This window comes from Enhydra lutris, unplaced genomic scaffold (genome assembly GCF_002288905.1).
Source record: "Enhydra lutris kenyoni isolate GAN:26980312 unplaced genomic scaffold, ASM228890v2 scaffoldscaffold25, whole genome shotgun sequence".
Classification (NCBI taxonomy): Eukaryota; Metazoa; Chordata; class Mammalia; order Carnivora; family Mustelidae; genus Enhydra; species Enhydra lutris.
Genome location: NW_019154109.1, coordinates 2,415,710 through 2,434,392, shown reverse-complemented (window position 1 = coordinate 2,434,392; position 18,683 = coordinate 2,415,710). Strand labels below are relative to the sequence as shown.

At 36.2% G+C, this 18,683-nt stretch overlaps 1 protein-coding gene across 5 annotated transcripts in view; it reads right to left on the bottom strand.

Annotated features, from left to right (window-relative positions):
• LOC111150935 (protein tyrosine phosphatase, receptor type C) overlaps window positions 1-18,683 on the bottom strand; it is a 126,176-nt gene that overhangs the window by 43,066 nt on the left and 64,427 nt on the right. For 3 of the 5 annotated variants that reach the window (XM_022508626.1, XM_022508629.1, XM_022508630.1), the window contains 6 exons: window positions 15,890-15,955; window positions 14,700-14,726; window positions 12,276-12,494; window positions 9,960-10,088; window positions 8,693-8,833; window positions 2,182-2,298 (listed from right to left, as the gene is read on the bottom strand). In XM_022508626.1, the coding sequence (XP_022364334.1) occupies window positions 2,182-2,298; window positions 8,693-8,833; window positions 9,960-10,088; window positions 12,276-12,494; window positions 14,700-14,726; window positions 15,890-15,955 (699 nt within the window). Of the gene's footprint in view, window positions 1-2,181; window positions 2,299-8,692; window positions 8,834-9,959; window positions 10,089-12,275; window positions 12,495-14,699; window positions 14,727-15,889; window positions 15,956-16,730; window positions 16,875-18,683 lie in introns of all 5 variants that reach the window. The other 2 variants (XM_022508625.1, XM_022508627.1) reach the window with 1 other exon arrangement.

Sequence of the window (18,683 nt, the reverse complement as noted above, 5' to 3'; positions counted from 1 at the left end):
ACACACACACACACACACACACACACACACACAAACACACAAATATAGTACTTTGGATGCAACAAAGCATAGATGGCTCTTTCCCATTATTGGGGGAACTTCTTGTCACTTGTCATCCTTAAGTTAATATAAAATACTACAGTTTCTCAAAGTAGCTCATGCTAAAAACATGAACAACACAGTAGCCAAAAGAGCACAGTTCAAGCTGTTGAATTTGAACATTTATCAGAAGTTCTGTGATCCTGAGTTGCATCACATGAATAATGGATACATTACTTTTTTCAGAGTTATTATTGAAATGCTTAACAAAATCTTAAAATATTATGAAAACACCCAACAAAGAGGAAACTAAGTAAATGTAGGAAACTACATTTTCGTTCTCCTTCAATATGTAGCTTTCAGAGACACTGAAGTGATTGGATTATGAAATAATGAAATCAAATGTAATACCCAACTAAAAAGCAATATAATCTGCAATAGTACTTCATAGACTTTATTCCTGTGGATTTTTAATAGTGATATTACTTGAAATAATGAAAGTAATTAAAATAATCATTTTAACAATGTTAAAATCCTATCAACTCCCTGATAAAATTGAAGAGGATCTCATGGCATATGTTTGAGATGAATAGAATAGCAGAACACCTTTCTTCTTACGGCAGTTGATTTGGGGGGAAATGGAGGAAAATATGAAAGGTGGGGAAATGGGGGAAAATATGAAAGGTGAAATAGAAGGACACACATAGCCTGATATTGGCCAGCTCTCCCTTCTTTCCCCCCCCCAATCCTGTTCAAATGTTACATTTAGATAGCCATATATTTGGTGGCACTAAATAAAAAGGAGCTGTACTAGTTGCAAAGAAAATAAAACTAAAATAAAACAAAATTTGTCAGACTGCTAATAATTACATCCTCCTTAACCTGATTATTAAAGTAGACATTTTTTAAAAGCTGTGCAGAGTACAAAGGAGTAATAAACACCACTCATAAATGTTTACCATATAGTCTTCCATTCAAAATACTCCATAGGAGAGAGTTTGGAAAAGGAAGAGTACAGTAAGGAATAGTGAGTAGACGACTCAGAGAAGAGAAAAGAAAGCCAAACAATGTGTTCATACAGAATCCAAACCAAGGAAGTTTGTACAAGAAAGGTCTGAGCAAGTATCTAATTGTTTTGCTGTTTTATCTTCCTGTAATTTCAATTTTCTTTTCCCATAGACCTAACTTTTGAAATTACCATTACAGCAAGTAGAAGGCATGTATTGCTTCTCCACAGCCTTTGAATCCTCTTACGCTAATTTGAAAATGCATGTGTATTTAACTCTGCTTTAGTAGTTTCATTATTAAGAGTCAAACAACCAGCAGGAACAATGTTCCTGAACATTGTCAAAATATAAACAATATGCTAGAAAAAAGCAATTTCAGAATTTTAAATGTATGTCTGTTTCTTTCCTACCAAGCAAAGAGATGGAATTCTGTACGCTATTCAGCTCAGGCCTACTTTAAGCTACAAGTAAAGGATTGGCAAGTGAGCTCTCACATGCTGAGTTGGCTGGGAGGGGGTCCAGTGATGCCTACAGTTTTCTACAAGCATTTTGGATACTTTAAGTTATCCAGGAGATGTTTTTTTTCCCCTTAAATAGACTCTCATTTGGAGGGCTCATGGCTGAAGTGCTCATGGTCGTAGCACATTTTTTGAATGACATTTATTTCTACAAAGTCTAACTTTAACTAGAACTATGCTCCAAGATTCCTCTGCCATTAAACTGGCTTCCATGGCTAAATTAGGCAAACTTTCCTATTTATTCATCCAATATTTTGTGTATACCACCAGGAACAAATTTTGAGAGGTATTTGTTTTTTTGTGAGCCTGAATAAGGAGTTTGAACCATGCAACTTACATAATATTTGGAAAATAATAATGAGTATTATTTGCAGATATTTTTTCTCCAGGCTTTGGAGTGTAAATATTAGAACTAAGACAGATCAAGAAAGACAAGCAAATATTGGGGATGTTCTAGGCATCAGAGACTGGAGAGCCCACAGAGAGTGGAAGCAGTTCTAAAATTAAGGCATCTATGGTGCTTATCACAGTCACTCACTAGCTCAACCCCCATTTCTAGCATTTTTCACTTCTGGAATTATCTTTCCTGATATGGAATTATATCTTAAACAAATTACCTGTATCCTGATAACAAAGAGTATAAGTATGAAAAATATCTTTAGGGGGTTTCCAGGTGAGCATGATGCTAGTTGCACTTTCATCACTGCAGCTAAAATTCTGAGGTGAGCCTGGCCCTGTTAAAAGAATAAGAATATAAAATATGAAAAAAAGACATGGAAAAAAACCATTCTTCCTATTATAATTATGATGATCAATAACCACATTTTAACTGAATTAATCGTGAAATTAAAAGAAAGACATCTGGTCTTACCCAATTTGCTTTAGAGGTCCCTTAACAGAGGAAATGTCACTCTGAAGTGGCACCGAGGACCTGAAAGAGTCCACTGACCTGAAGACCTCTGAGAATATCCTCTTCCTCTTCTATATATTATGATTCATCTTGGGATTTCTAGATTCCACTGTGCTGAAAATCTGTCATTGGTAGTACTGATAAACTTAACTGTCATTATTTGGAAGCCTCCAGTAACTAGTCATCATAACTTGAGATGGAGAATGTAATAAATGCCTAGATCAAATTTATCAGGTACAATTTACAGCAAGACATACTAATTTGAGGTAAAAATGTATGACTTTTGACAAATATATGCATCTACCTAACCACCACCACAGTTAAGACCTAAACTATCTCTATCATCCCCAAAAAGTTCTGTGACACTTCCCCGTCAACTCAGCTCCCTTGCCCAGTCCCAGCACCCTCTGAACTGCTTTCTGTTCCTATAGATTAAATTCATTTTTTCACTCATTTCACATAGATAAAATCAAGTAGTAAGTGGTTTTTTATGTTTGGCATATGGCACTCGATATAATGTTCTAGAGAGTCATTCATGTTGTTGCAGGTATCAGGAGTTGGTTCTTTTATTTCATGAGTAGTATTCCACTGTGAGGATACACCACATTTTATCTATTCATTCAACTATTATTGGGACATTGGGGTTACTTCCAGACTTTCGGCTACTGTGAGTCAATCTGCTATGAATCTTTGTGTAGAAGTCACTGTGCGGACATGTTTTTTTCTATTTTTTAAAATATTTTATTTATTTATTTGACAGAGAGAGAGAGAGAACACAAGCCGGCAGAGAGAGAGGGGAGGAAGGAGGCTCCCCGCTGAGCAGAAAGCCCGATGTGGGGCTCGATCCCAGGACCCTGGGATCATGACTTGAGCTGAAGGCAGAGTCTTAACCAACTGAGCCACCCAGATGCCCCCATGTTTTTTTCTCTTTGGCAAATACCTGGAGTAAAATTTCTAAGTTATTACCTTACATCCTCCACCAATAGTATTGTCAGTCTTTTTAACGTTAGCCATTTTAGTGGGGGTGTAATGTCATCATCCTCTCCTAGTTGTTTTAAATTGCATTTCCCAGATGACTAATGATATTGAGCATCTTTATATGTGCTTATTGGCCACTTGCATATCTTCTTTTGTGAAACATATGTTCAAAATGTTTGAGTATTTTTAATTTGGTCAGTTGGTGTCTAATTTTGTATTTGGAAGAGTTCCCTATATATTCTGGAGAAACTTCTTTTGTTGAAAAATTAATTGTGGATATTTTCCTATCGTGGCTTGATTGCTTTTTATGTCCTTGATGGCTTTATTTGAAGAGAAAAACATTCAATTTTGATGAGGTCTAATTTATAAAATTTTTTCGTTATGATTCTTGCTTTTTGAGAACTAGGAAATCTTTGCCTGGACCAAAGTAGCAAAGATTTTTTTCTACTGTCTTTGTCTGGACGTTTTATAGTTTTAACTTTAATGTTTACATCTGCAATCCATTTTGAGTTAATTTTTGTGTTTATTGAGAGCTAAAGACTGATGTTCATTTTTTCTTCTATAGGGATACCAGGATCATTTGTTGAAAAAGACTACCCTTTCCTCCATACTTTTTATAGATAAAATATACTTTTACTTACAAAAAATGTTCCTAGGATTTCTATTTTCTTTTATTTATTTATAAAGATTGCAACAATTTTAGTAATTAATATTCAAAAAGAATTAAATTTTTTTAGGTATGATAGGAACATAATTTTAATGTAGTTTCATTTTTCGTCTTGTGATTTTGTTTTGGAGGGTTATCAGGAGGCAGATTTAGGCAACTCCCTTAGTCCTTAGCTAGCCCTTCCATATGAAATTTAGAATCATGTTAATATGGTGTATCAAAAATTCTGTGATATTATCATTAATAAACAAGTTCAGTAATGTGGCTGACTGCAAGATCAACACAGAAAATCAATTGTATGTATATATACTAGAGATAAAGAAATTAAATTAAATTAAGAAAATGCTACCATATAAGCAAGAATAAATTTAAAACTAGACATAAATTCAACAAAAGAAATGCAAGTTTTATGTATAGGAAGCTACAAAAATTTTTACTAGATTAAAGAAGACTTAAATTAATGGGAAATCATCCCATATTCATGGACTGAAGTACTAACATTGTTGAGATGGCATTACTCTCTAAATTGATTTATACAGGTTCAATGCAACTACTATCAGAATCCTAACTGGCTTATTTGTAGAAATGGACAAGTTGATCCAAAAATTCACATGTAATTTCATGGAAACTTGAATAGCCAAAATAATTTTGAAGAAAAAGTTGAAGAAATCACACTTTCTGATTTCCAAACTTATATGAAGCAATAGAAATCAACAGTGATAATAGTGTAAGAATAGATCTGTAGATCAATGGAATAGACCTTAGTGTCCAGAAATAAGCCCATCATTATGGTTAAAATGGTGCTAGAACAAGTGGAGAGCCACATCAAAAGTTTGAAATTGAACCTCACCTCATACTGTATACAAATATTAACTCAAAATGGATTAATAGTGTTATATTTAGTAGGAGATAAAACTATAAAACTATTAGAAGAGAACATAGGAATAAATCTGCATTATTTTGGTTTTGGAATTGTATTTTAAAGGTGATACCAAAGCATAAGCAAAAGAGTAAAAATTATTAAGTTGGACTGCATCAAAATTAAAATCTTGTAAGTTTCAAAAGTTATCAACAAAGTAAAATGACAACCCAGAGAATGGAAAACAATATTTGCAAGTCATATCTCTGACACAGGACTTGTGTCTTGAAATATAAAGAACTCTTATAACTTAATAAAAATAATTTAAAAATTGGTAAAGGATTTGAGTAGATAGATAAAAGATATACTGATGGCCAGTAGACACCTGAAGCCATGCTCAAAATCATCAGTCATTAATCCACGTCACAGTGGGATACCACTTTATACCCACTGGGATAACTATAATAAAATAGACAATAATGAGTGTTGGTGAAGATGTGGGTTAATTAGAACCCTCACACATTGTTCATGGAAATGTAAAGTGAAGCAACCACTTTGTAAAACAGATTGGCAGTTCTTCAAAATTCAAAATGTAAGGTTGTCATATGATCCCCAAATTCCAATCCTAGGTTTGGATACAAGAGTAATGAAAACATAAGTCTACACAAAACTTGTAAATAGATGTTCATAGCAGCATTATTCGTAATAACCAAAAAGTGGAAACAACCTAAACAACTGATAAGTGAACAAACAAATAAGGTATACCCATACAACAGAATATTATCAGGCAATAAATATTGGTATACATATGAAAATGGAAGTATTGATACATTTTATAACATGGAAGCACCCTGAAGACATTAAGCTAAGTGAAAGAAGCCAGTCCCAAAAGATGACATATTATATGATTCTATTTATATGAAATGTCCAAATAGGCAAATTCATTGGGGCAGAAAGTAGATTGGTAATTGCTTAGGTGTGGAAAGTAGGAGGGAAATGGGGATTGACTGCTAACAGCTAAGGGGTTTCTTTTTGGTGTGATGAAATTGTTCTAAAGTTGATTCTGGTGGTGATTGCACAACTCTTAATATAGTCCTAACATAGTATTTTTTAAAACATTGAATTCTGTACTTTAAATGCATAAATCATAAAGTTGGTGCATTAACCACTGACACATCACAATCTCTGAATCCAAAGCTCATATTGGGTTCACTCGTGGTGTCCTATATTCTATGGGCTTGAGCAAATGTATCATAAGACATGTATCGATCATTATGTTATCATACAGAGTTTTTACTGCCCTAAAAATCCTGTGTGCTCTATTTATTTTCCCTCCTCTTCAGCTCCTGGCAACCACTGATCTTTTTACTGCTTCCATAGTTTCATCTTTTTCGGGATATCATATAGTCAGAACCATACAGTATGTAGTCTTTCCAAATTGGCTTCTTTCACTTAGTAATATGCATGTAAAGTTCTGTCATGTCTTCCCATAGCTTGACGGCTCATTTCTCTTTACTGCTGTATAATATTCCATTGTCTGGTTCTCCTATAGTTCACCCATTTACCTACTGAAGGACATCTTGGTTGCCTCCGAGTTTTGGAAATTATAAATAAAGCTGCTATAAACATCCTTGTGCAGGTTTCTGTGTGGACATAACTTTTCAGCTCCTTTGAGTAAATACCAAGGAGTGTGGATCGTATGGTAATAGTATGTTTCATTTTGCAGAAACCACCAAATGTCTTCCAGAGTGGCTGTACCACTTTGCATTCTTACTAGCAATGAATGATTTTGTTTTGGATTGCAACATTGTCCCACATATTCCGAATATTTGGTGTTGTGAGTGTTTCAGATTCTGGACATTCTAATAGACATGTAGTGTGTCTCATTCTGGTTTTCACTTGAATTTCTCTGATAGCATATGATGTAGAGCATCTTTTCATATTCTTATTTGTCATTCGTATCTCTTTTTTGGTGATTATATATTTTTAATACACTAAAGGATCCAATTTTCTAATACTTAAATTACTATTTAGTATCTATGTTCATAGGAGAAACTGGCCTATAGTTGCCTCAGTTTTACCCAAGTTGCAAATCCACTGAATATTAACCCTAAGCCTATCCTAAACCCTAAGAATAATTAAAGTGAATTGATAGACTTCTGTGTCTTCTCCCCTGTTGAGTAGTTTGGATGAGATAGAAACCAACCATTCTTTGAACATGTGGCAAATTTGTCTTCATATTTTCTTAAGGGCAGGTGAGGGAAGCAGACAGTGAGTGTGAAATGAGTAGAGAGACATTGGACTATACATTTAATTCCAACTTTTTAATTCCTCCCTGGTAAATTTTCATAATTCATAAGTTCTAGAAAATTATTCATTTTATCTAACTTTTCAGATTGGATGAAAAGTGGCTTTATAATTTGTTGAATATCTACTTTTAGCGTTTTTTTTTTTTTTAAATCAATAAGGAGGTTTCATTTTTTGCTAGAGGTCTATTTTAGCATTGTTTTAAAAATCAAGCCTTTAAGTTTGTGAATAAATTCTTAATATAATTTCCTCTCTTCTTTCAATAACTTAGAATTATAAACTTAGCTATCTTCTCCCTTCTACCATTTTTGCATTTGTTGTTTTCGTTCTTACAAGCACTCTCCATTGATTGTCACTCAGCATACAGCAAAATGATAACATTTCTCCTAAAATACCACTTGGTCTTCCTTCAGGCTTTAAAATTCCTCCACAACATGTCTTTACTCAAATCTGAGTATCTGTGTTTCAAAAGGTAAATTGAGGCCATTTGTATTTATGGTGACTTTTGATATACCATGGCATATTTCTGCTGTCTTATCTATTTAGTTTTCTACTAGTATTTCTTCTCACCCTTTCTCTTTCCCTCCCTGCCGCTTCCACGTCCTCTACCTCTTCCTTCTTTCTCCTTCTTCCTCAATCTTTCTCTTTTCCTCTTCTTCTTTTTCCTCCTCTTTCCTCTCCCTCTGTTTCCTCCTCCTCCTTTTCCCACTGCCTTTTCCTCCTCTCTCTTTCTTTGGTGGTTACTCATAAGTTGTCATACACATAATTAACATTTTTTTTCCCTAGAAGATTCTACATGTCATCAGAATCTCCATACTTCCACTGAATAAGAGTGGAATTTTAGCACTATTCCCTTCCTTCTCCACTCCAGCTCCCAAATGCTATTATTTTCCAGAACGGTACTTTCCAACTGTGATTAACTATTATAGTCTTGTTATTATTTATATTGCTAGCATTTTATTCATGCTACATACTAACTTGCCACCAATATTTAGATTTGCTGCTGTGTTTTAATAGCCCTGTGCTCACTTCTGTCAAAGGCAGGGTTTGATAGAGGGGCAGAGGGTGCAAAACGACACCAAGAAGTGAATGAGGCTGCTGAGGAGACGGGAAATGCATGAAGAAACCGTATCGTCTATCTTGGTTTTGTTTCCACCATAATCTCACAAGGGCCTACAATTCACAGTTGAAACAACAACAAACAAACAAAACCAAAACAAATACACAAAAAATTTGACAAAGCTTTGGATCTTCTGTCATTCATTTTGAAATTCTGCTTTAAAAATGGATACATATCTATTTTCTGAAACCTTTTCTCCAAATCTACAGCATCATTTCCTGTGATTCTCAAATAATTGCAAGCACATAAGAAGAAATTTTACATATACATGTAAGTAATATACTCACTTCCCAAATCTGTTTCAATAGTTTTATTTAAGGACAAAAACTTATGGCCATCATAGGATGCTTGTAAATCACAGGAATACTTTGTCTGAGGTAAAAAGCCTTCACAGTTAATTTCCTCCCCAGTAGATGGAGTACAATTTTCTGAAAGAAATAAGTATAATATATCAGTATATGAATACAATATATCACACTTAACTTTGTCTTTAGATTTCATATCTATAATAACTTAGTATCGATCAGATTGAAAGCTTTTGCAAATAGTAAATAAGTAAAAGATACTAAAAACTACCATCATAACACATGGTCTTGCCATACTCCATTTTAAAGAAAATATTAAAAAGTCTAACTGAATTTGAGAGTATCTCTAATTTAACTGATGGAATGAGTTCTCTGTTCAGAAACTGAGATTGCACCTGAGTTAACTTTTGTCCAATAAATATTTTAGATACATCATTGTTCTACCATCAGTTCATCAGTTTGTTCTTGCTTTCCTCATTCTACTTATATCATAGCCATTAATCTTTTTTATAACATGATGATTAGAGCTGGTATCACACTGCATCCTTTGTGTGTGTGTGTGTGTGTGTGTCTTGCCATATATGGCTTAGCAGATGGCTTTATGCCAAGGAAGGAGCTTCCATCTTAATAAATTCAAATAAAAAGAAATAAAAATTCATTAAGTCATTAATTATTAAAAACAACTGGTATCTCAACTTTGCCCCCCATATGAACACAAACCCACATTCCTAGATGCAATTACTGCATTTTTCCCACTTGTCTTTCATGTATGTGTTCTTGAGGTTGTCTATGAATTTTGGTGATTGAGGGCTGACCACATAAACTCTTGAATCATATGATCTTATGCTTGTTTTTATTTTAACAGTATGTGCATTTTATTTTTCTATAACATCCTTCTCTGGTGATCCCTTAGCAATACCTTGTGTATAATAGTTGCCAAGAAAATCTTTGTAAATTAATTGACTTTTACTTTTTCAAAGGTTATTTTTTAGGGAAAGGGAAACTTTTTAGGGAAAGTTTATTTTTTGTGAATTTGAGTGGTATAAAGAATACAATATTTTGACTCCAAAAAAAAAAAAAGGGAAGGGAGGAGGGAGAGAGAGATTGGCAGGAAAAGGAAAGGCGGAGAAAGAAGGAAAAAAAGAAAGAAAGAAGGGAGGGGGTAGTAGGGAAGGAAGGAAGGAAGGATTAGATATATCTAGAACAACTCTCTACCAGAAAAATACTCTAATCAAAGCTATATTCTTACCACATTGAAATCTGTATGTAATTTTATTTTTATCACAAGTGAATTTGTTTCGCATTTCTACTTTTAAATGAAGAGAAGTATCTGCTTTTTCTTCCTGTGTACAATCTACCAAAGAAAATCTTTCCGGATCTGTCAAAAAGAAGATATAGAGATAGATGTTCAATGTTTCATAATGTGTGTCATATGCTCAATTCAAGTGACTGAAATTATACGCATGATACTGTCTTTGGCAAGTATTTAGAGTGATTTTGATGAAGTCTAAGAATTCAGGGGTTTGTCTATCTCCATTATTTAGTTTATTCTTTTTAAAATCACACATTTTGGCAGCATTTTATTTAGAATTTATCTTACCTTTAAAAGATGGAACCCAAGCAAATGTCTAGGTGACATTGCATTTTTTGCATATTTTAACACACTCACTTCATTCCTTTTCTTAATTATGCCAGCAATTTTTTTATTGACTCTTGATTTTTTTTTTTTTTATTAAATGATTATTACACAGAGTATGTGGGGCTCTGTCTTGGGGAATGTGTTTTTTAAATGGTCATTTCTGGGGCGCCTGGGTGGCTCAGTGGTTTAAGCCGCTGCCTTCGGCTCAGGTCATGATCTCGGGGTCCTGGGATCGAGTCCCGCATCAGGCTCTCTGCTCAGCAGGGAGCCTGCTTCCCTCTCTCTCTCTCTCTGCCTGCCTCTCCATCTGCTTGTGATCTCTCTCTGTCAAATAAATAAATAAAATCTTAAAAAAAATGGTCATTTCTGTTTCTAATTATTTATTTCAATAATTTTTCAAGAAAATCACTTTAACCTATGTATTTTTTTAAGGTTTTATTTTAATTCTAGTTGGTTCATACAGTGTAATATTAGTTTCAAGCATAAAATATAGCCATTCAACAATTCCCTACAATAACAGGTGCACTCCTTAATTCCCATCACCTATTAAATCTCCTTCCCTTGTGGTAACCATCAGTCTGTTCTCTATATTAAAAGTCTGTTTCTTGCTTTCTCTCTCTCCCTCTTATTTTTTCCCTTGTTTTTTTCTTAAATTCCATATGAATGAAGTCGTATAGTATTTGTCTTTTTCTATTTCACTTAGCATTATACTCTCTCGTATACTCTCTAGCTACATCCATGTTGTTGTAAATGACATATCCAATAAAAAGTTAGTATCCAAAATATATAAAGAATTTATACAAATCAACACCCAAAAACAAATAATCCAATTGAAAAATGGGCAGAAGGCATGAACAGACATTTCTCCAAAGAAGTCATGCAGATGGCCAATGGGCACATGAAAAGATGTTCCTCATCACTCATCATCAGGGAAATGCAAATCAAAACCACAATGAGGTATCACCTCACACCTGTCAAAATGGCTAAAATCAACAATATGAGAAACAACAGGTGTTGGTGAGGATGTGGAGAAAAAGGACTCCTCATGAACTGTTGGTGGGAATGCAAACTTGTGTAGCACTGTGGAAAACAATATGGCAGTTCCTCTTGATTTTTTTAACTTCGAAAAGTTAAAAATAGAACTATTTTATGATCCAGCAATCTCACTGCTGGATATTTACCCAAAGAATACAAGAGCATTAATTCAAAAGGATACCCCTATGTTTAAAGCAGCATTATGTACAATAGCCAATATAGGAAAGCAAACTTTAACCTACTGAAATGTTAACAAATCAATATTTTTGAATTACGATGTGATGTGAGAGAGTCAACAAATTTACAGCTCCTGAATCTCTTTTCCAAAACGTATTCTGTTAAGATACGCTTTAGAGGGGTGGGTTTGATACCCTGGTCCCTTCTCCTTTCCCGCAGGAGCTGAGCGGGCAAGACTGACTTGATCTCCTTAACATGATCATAACTCTCCTTTTTGTGTGTGAAAGTATCCTTGTTTTTTCCACAACCATCAAATCCTTGACTTTGTGTTTTGCCTCTATATACTCCAGACCCACTTGTATTCATTTAGTAGGATACATATGTGCACATATATACTTAATGACTTGAATTAAGTGTGGGGGGGGCGAGAAAACTTGTGGATAATTGATTATCCACAGTGCGATAAATAATACTTAATCTACATGAAACACTGCGTAGAAGAAGTGTAGGGAGGAGAAAAGAATTAAGAAGGCTTATAAGGGTTCCTAACCTCACTGGGTTAGGAGAGCAGAAAGCTCATCCACTTGCCTCCTGCTGACTTCCTGTCCCTCATCCTTGCTCACTCACCTGACAGATTCCTGCAACCACTAGAATGCAAGACACGTGGAACTGTACAGTTTTGTAAATATACAATAGAAACCAATTTATATTTACCTGGTGGTACCTCCAGGGTTAAAATTTTATTTGTACTAACACATGAATTGTGACTTATAGTAAAACTTGTACGTGAACATTCTGTTAGGTTATAGATTGTATTGTTTTCACATGTGACATTGTCACAACTCACTACATCAGTAGCATTTAGTTTTGCTTGAAATGACTTATTTTCTTTATCATAATGATATTCCACAGAGATATTTTCATACTTTTCATCTGAAAGAAAATGAAAGAGAGGATTACCTTTTTTAAAAAGAATTTCAGAAAAAATAAACTTACAACAAATGTGAACACTTTAGTAGAGATTTTCAAAAATATGAAAATCTAACAAAATATCCCCAGGAACATGAAAAAGAGAAGAAACATATCAGGTGTGTCCATAATTAATTTTCAAAATTCCCTTTATATCACTGCCTTTTAAGGACCTCAACTTTTAAGTTTATCCTTGGAGGATTAATGGGTTAATGTCTGTCTTCCTGACTGAACTGTATATTCTATGGCAGTAACGGCCAGTTTACTTTGAGCATCAACATAAATCCAAGTTGTTGCATAAAAGCTGTCATTAGTAGGGGCTTATTTGTTTGAATTGCTTGTTGAATTGATGCACAAATGAATGAAGTATCTGACAAATGTCTTCTCCTTGCTTTATCATTTCTCTTTCCTTCTAAAAATGCAGTTCTTGGTTACCTGTTTCTCCAGGGACATTAATTAATTCAGGGACCACAGGCCTCATTATTCCTTTACTTTGTTAAAATTATCAATAATAAACCCTCCTAAGGACCTCCCCTTGGTGACATGTCGCATTATCTCCTTTATTTAAACAAATTCAGTTGACTGGTAAAAATATTTTTTTCCACAAATGCTAATCTATTCATTCATTTTAATCCAATGAACATTATTAAGCCCTCAGTATCTTTAAGGCATTGTCCCAAGCCCTAGGAATATATGTGATCTGCTCTTAGAAGCATAGAATCCTATCATGGAGACAAACATAGACATGAGTTGCAGAAGACATGCAAACACCTAAAATAAGATTATGCACCAAATAATACGAGAGTAGGGTGGGGGGAAATATACTCAGAGTGCAGGGATAGGAGAGGCTCTCCAGAGGAGGTGGGTGACTCAGTTTGTGTTTTAAAATATGAGCAGGATGTAGGGAAAGAGATGGTGGGAGGGGGTGCACTGGATGAGGGTGGAGTGGAGTTCTAAGTGTAGCTGAAGCAGAGTAGGAGGGAACACAGAGGCATTACGTAACCACAATGTGCTTAGAACGCTCTAAGTAGTTTCAGATTAGTTAGGGGAAGAGTGTAAGGAGGCAATAATATAGGACAAACATGAGCATAAAAGACCGTATAATTAAGCAAACTTTTGAAGACTGATCTTTACATTAAATGTATGGAGGGCTACTGAAGGCAGAGACTTCAGCAGGGAGACTCACAAACATGGAGGGTGAAGCCCCCGCCACGAAAGACCTCACTGAGAAGAGGATAGGAAAATGGGGACAGGTTTGCATAAACTGTTCTCAAGCACCTGCTTTGATTGATCATGGTGTCTCCCCTGCCGGGTAAGTATTCAAGCACCTGCTTTGAGCCAAAACTCTAACCAGACAGAAAGACAGAGAGGCGGAGACAAACACAGATTCTTTTTCTTCACAAGCCTGGAAGGTATTCTCCACATTTCACATGTATCATTAGCTAGTAATTCTTAATCCTGACACTCAAATCTAGGTCTGAATATAACATCAAAGCTTCTTGCTCCTGAAGGATACGGGCTCTTTTTTTTTTTTTTTTTAAGTTAACATATAATGTATTATTTGCCCAAGGGGTACAGGTCTGTGAATCATCAGGCTTCCACACTTCATAGCACTCACCATAGCACATACCCTCCCCAGTGTCCATAGCCCAACCACCCTATCCCTCTCCTCCACCCAGCAACCTCAGTTTGTTTCCTGAGATTAAGAGTCTCTTATGGTTTGTCTCCCTCCCTGGTCCCATCTTGTTTCATTTTTCCCTCCCTTCCCCCCATGAACCCCCACCCTGCCTCTCAAATTCCTCATATCAGAGAGATCAGATGGGAATTGTCTTTCTCTGATTGACTTATTTTGCTTAGCATGATACTCTTTAGTTCCATTCACATCATTGCAAATGGCAAGATTTCATGTTTTTTTGATGGTTACATAGTATTCCATTGTATATATATACCACATCTTCTTTATCCATTCATCTGTTGATGGACATCTAGGTTCTTTCCATAGTTTGGTTATTAAGGACACTGGCTCTTAAGATGTGGAACTATTCATTGCTGGGAAGTGAGAGCCAGTAAAGTTAGCTTGCTAGTGGTTTGGAGGCTTAGAACGAAGATGGAAATAATTCAAGCGATATTCTAAAGTGATGTATCCTCCCTCTAGATAAAAAAACTTACCACATGATTTCTTAGATATAGCAGAAACTGCAATAGAAAAAAAAAGAATGTAAATTATTAAAATTTCCTTTACAGTATCTCTGCTATAGTCACTTTGGGAAAAGATGGTTTTACAATGTTTCAACTTCATATATTATAATGTCTGTGAGTTAGGTTTAACAGACAGTGCAGGGTTTGCAACGCCCAGTACAATGTTTTAATCTCAAAACTTCAAGTGTTAAAAACTAATGGGCTAATTCTATAAAACATTTCATGAAATTACCCAATGAACATGATTATGATAATTACAATATTGGTATTTTTGAGCACACATTTTATTATGGTGTGGGGACATAACTAACCATACACACAGCCAGAACATTTAAAGATACTCATCCCCTTGATTAATCTCAAAGTAGATTTATAGAATTATAATCCCTAGACATTTCAGTTTACACCTTTGTTTAAAAACATCAGAAAACAGGCAAAGGATGCTTCATCCCCTAGTTTAATCTTTTGTTAAGTTCTTTGCACATACACTGGATCCAGAGTAATTAACAGCTCTTTCAATGAATTGAAACATATCTTGGGTGAAGCATATATATTTCACTGAAGAATGAGTGGAGATGTGTTTTGTGAAAGCTGAGAGATCTCTGCTAATCTGGTCTTTGAGTTGGAAGAATTTAGGAAAGAACAGTGGGCTTGCAGGCTCTGCCATGGCCGACCCAGTGACTGACACTGCCATTCTCTCAGTTCGTTCCCTATAGGCCCTTCGCTTTGCTTCCATGCTCCATGTTGTCTGACTGGGGCTCTACAATCAATCCTCTGTGAATCACCCCTTGGAATGGAGAATCCCACTGATAGAATTTTTCTGTTTCCTACTAACACCTAAACCCACTCCTAGAGAAAGAAGTCCTAGTATACTTGAATATTTTTCTATGCATTTGCATAAAGTACACAACTCTTAGAGGATGTTACAATGACTTGATAGGTTATGACAGTAACATCATGCCCTGACCTCACCAGTTGTGGCACTGCTAAAATAAGGGTTATAAGACTGACTGCTATTCCACAGCCCCCATGATTAGAATACTCAATGGAACTTCTCAGAAAAAGAGAACCCAGGGTAGAGAAAATGGAAGACCCTTCTATGAGCACATCGCAGGTACATGGTGGTGGTACGACTGCGTGGTTGAGAGTAAGATTGTCACCTATTGTTGTGGTAGCAGTTGTATGGGTAGTGCTTGTTGCAGGTGAAGTGGACATAAGAGACACATCTGCAAGGAAATGAACAGAGAATAAAAGTTAATGAGTTTGTCATAATGAAGGACAAGGGAAAAACTCTTCAGCAAAGATACTTTCCCAACCGAATCTTTACTACAGGAGACTTCACTGAAATTAACACTTGCTCATCTATAAAATAAAAAAGTGAATCAAAGCTTTATCTACCAATAGCCCTTGAAGATAAACAATAGTTCAAATAATTAGAACATGACATTGAATAAGTTGAGAGAAACTATTCATTCCTTGGTGTAATTCTTACCTGATGGCCAAACTACTGCTTTCTCCTTCAATTACAGCTTCCTTATTTTAATTACTAACAATGATACCACTTACTCTTTTTTTTAATATTTACTGCCTACCAGCCTTTTTTTTTTACATACTCAGTTCTCACATCAATCCTATAAAATGAATATTATAATACCCATTTCACAGAAGGGAAAGCTGACACACACAAATTATTAGTAGCTTGTGCTAAAGTCATCCAGAAAGTTAAGGATTTGATCCCAGGGCTTTATGACCCTAAAGTCTATTATCTTTCTTCTTTGCCATCAACGTTCCTACTATGAATAACAAAATAAAGTATGCCCCCCCCCCAAAAAAAAGCTTACTGGCAAGTTTATTTTGTCTAATTTATTATCAATATATGAAACTCGGTAAAACAGGAAACCTGTCAATAATACTTGGTATGAAGCAAAAGAGCTGCATTAAAGTTTCAAGTTTCCATCTCATTATCCATAACCTAAGACACCTCGAGCATCATGGTCAAACCTGAGGAGTTATCATTGGCGGTGGTGCTGGAGATGCGTGAAGGTAAGGCAGCAGAGCTGCTGTGTGCAGGGCTGAGGGTGGCTACTTGTGTGAAAGTTGGGTCTACATGGAAGATGCTGGTTGTAGTCCGCTCTCCTGGGGAGCCTGCAATCAGAAAGGCCATCATCACTGTCATCCATTTCTGCCCCTCCAAGGGCAATGGCCAGACAGTCAACATACGCAGATTCTTGAAGCGAAGGCCAAGCAACAATGAGACACTGTTCTATGCATTCTGCAAAACTGAATGAAATGCAGCAACCTTTGAGGCAGAGGCAAGTTTAACGTCAGGTGACTCAGAACCTGTGCAGGACTGTCATTGGAGCACAAATGTTAAAAGTCTTTGGGACCTCAGAAGCCAGCCTTCACAACTCAGGGAAGCCAAGCTCCCTGGCTGAGGGGAGTGAGAATACAGTATAATGGACTGCATCAAGGCGATAGAGTGGGGTGCTGGCTTGCGGGTGCGGACACAGAGATGGGAGTGGAGCTCTGGCTGTAAAAGTCTGTGTTAAGGTTGGCAGAAGAGGAAGCGCAATCTGCCATGTGCTGAAAGCCTCAAAAGGGTGCACCTCTCTGGGGAGGAATTTCTGGGTGCAGGTGCTGAGGTCTACTTTTCTGAAATCAGAGCTGAATGGGCTTCTGCCCTGCTGAGCTCAGGGCGCTTCCTTTCCAGCTGAAGATTACAATTTGACTTTCCCTATGTAGGGAAAAAGCCCTGGCCAGGAAAAATCAAAACCAAACTGGCTTAGAACCAAAGAACTTTCACATTATCCTGACACCATTTCCTTTATTTTCCAAGTACATCTAAGCCAATTGGTATAGGATCAGGTGTCGCCGCTGAAGAAACAGCACAATGTATTTGGTTAGGACTTTTCATTGTCAAGCTTCAAAGCATCTCTTGCATATGACGTCTTCCTACAGACATCACACCCAGAATTATGGCGCAAGCCAACAACATGTATGCATTGGGTGCCTATTAGATGACTAGCACTCTGGCAGTTGTCATGGCAAAAATAACAGAAATATTGACGAGCCTCTCTCTGAGCTTATTTGGTTATTTCACTGTCATGCTCCCTGGGGTCCTCAGTTCAATGATAGGATATCAGCCTTGCATTTGCAGTAAGATTCACAGTGTCTGAGCAGAGTGAAACACGCACGCGTATTCTGAAAATGGTTTCAAGGCCAGCATGCAGACACCCTCCAATTACACACCGAGAACAGTCTATGACTTCGTATCTACATCCATTAGAATTGAAAAGGCATCTTCCAAAAATTTGACTTCGGGTTCTCAGCTCAGTCTTCCTAATCCACTCCCCATTCCCCCATTTCACTAAACCATAGAGGAGAATGAATGACATAAACATCACTTCTTCAGTTCTGGATCCCCAGAGAAGGGCTCCAACAGAACAAGGAGAAGGGCAAGAAGGTCTTTTTATTTCTTCTTAAAAAAAAAAATAAAATAAAATAAAAATTTAGAGCCAGAACTGGCCCTCTGCCATGTTTTAAAAACCAGCAAGTTTATCTTTTGCTTCCTTCCATATTCTTCCCTACTTCTCTTTCACAAGCTTGTTCTCTTCACCTCCCCTGAGTCCCTTGTCTTCCTGCTCTTCTGAAGCCCCCCCTCTCCTCCCCCCAAATTCCCTACCTTCCTCCTTCATGTGAAAACTACTACTCCCTTGTGTAGGTAATCTCAGTGCTGGTTTAGAAGTGGCTTTTACCATTTTACTTTAGGTTAATTAATCCCAATCAATTTTTAATTAGTGGAATTAGCCACTTGGAGAGGAAGAATTTCTTCAGGAGGACAAATAGAGTAGATTGTGTGATTATCAGCCCCCTCAGGTCAGTCCCCTTTAATTCTTTTACAGCTCCTTCCCATCCACAACTTCTGCATCTGTGGATTTGCTAAAAGCTCCAAAT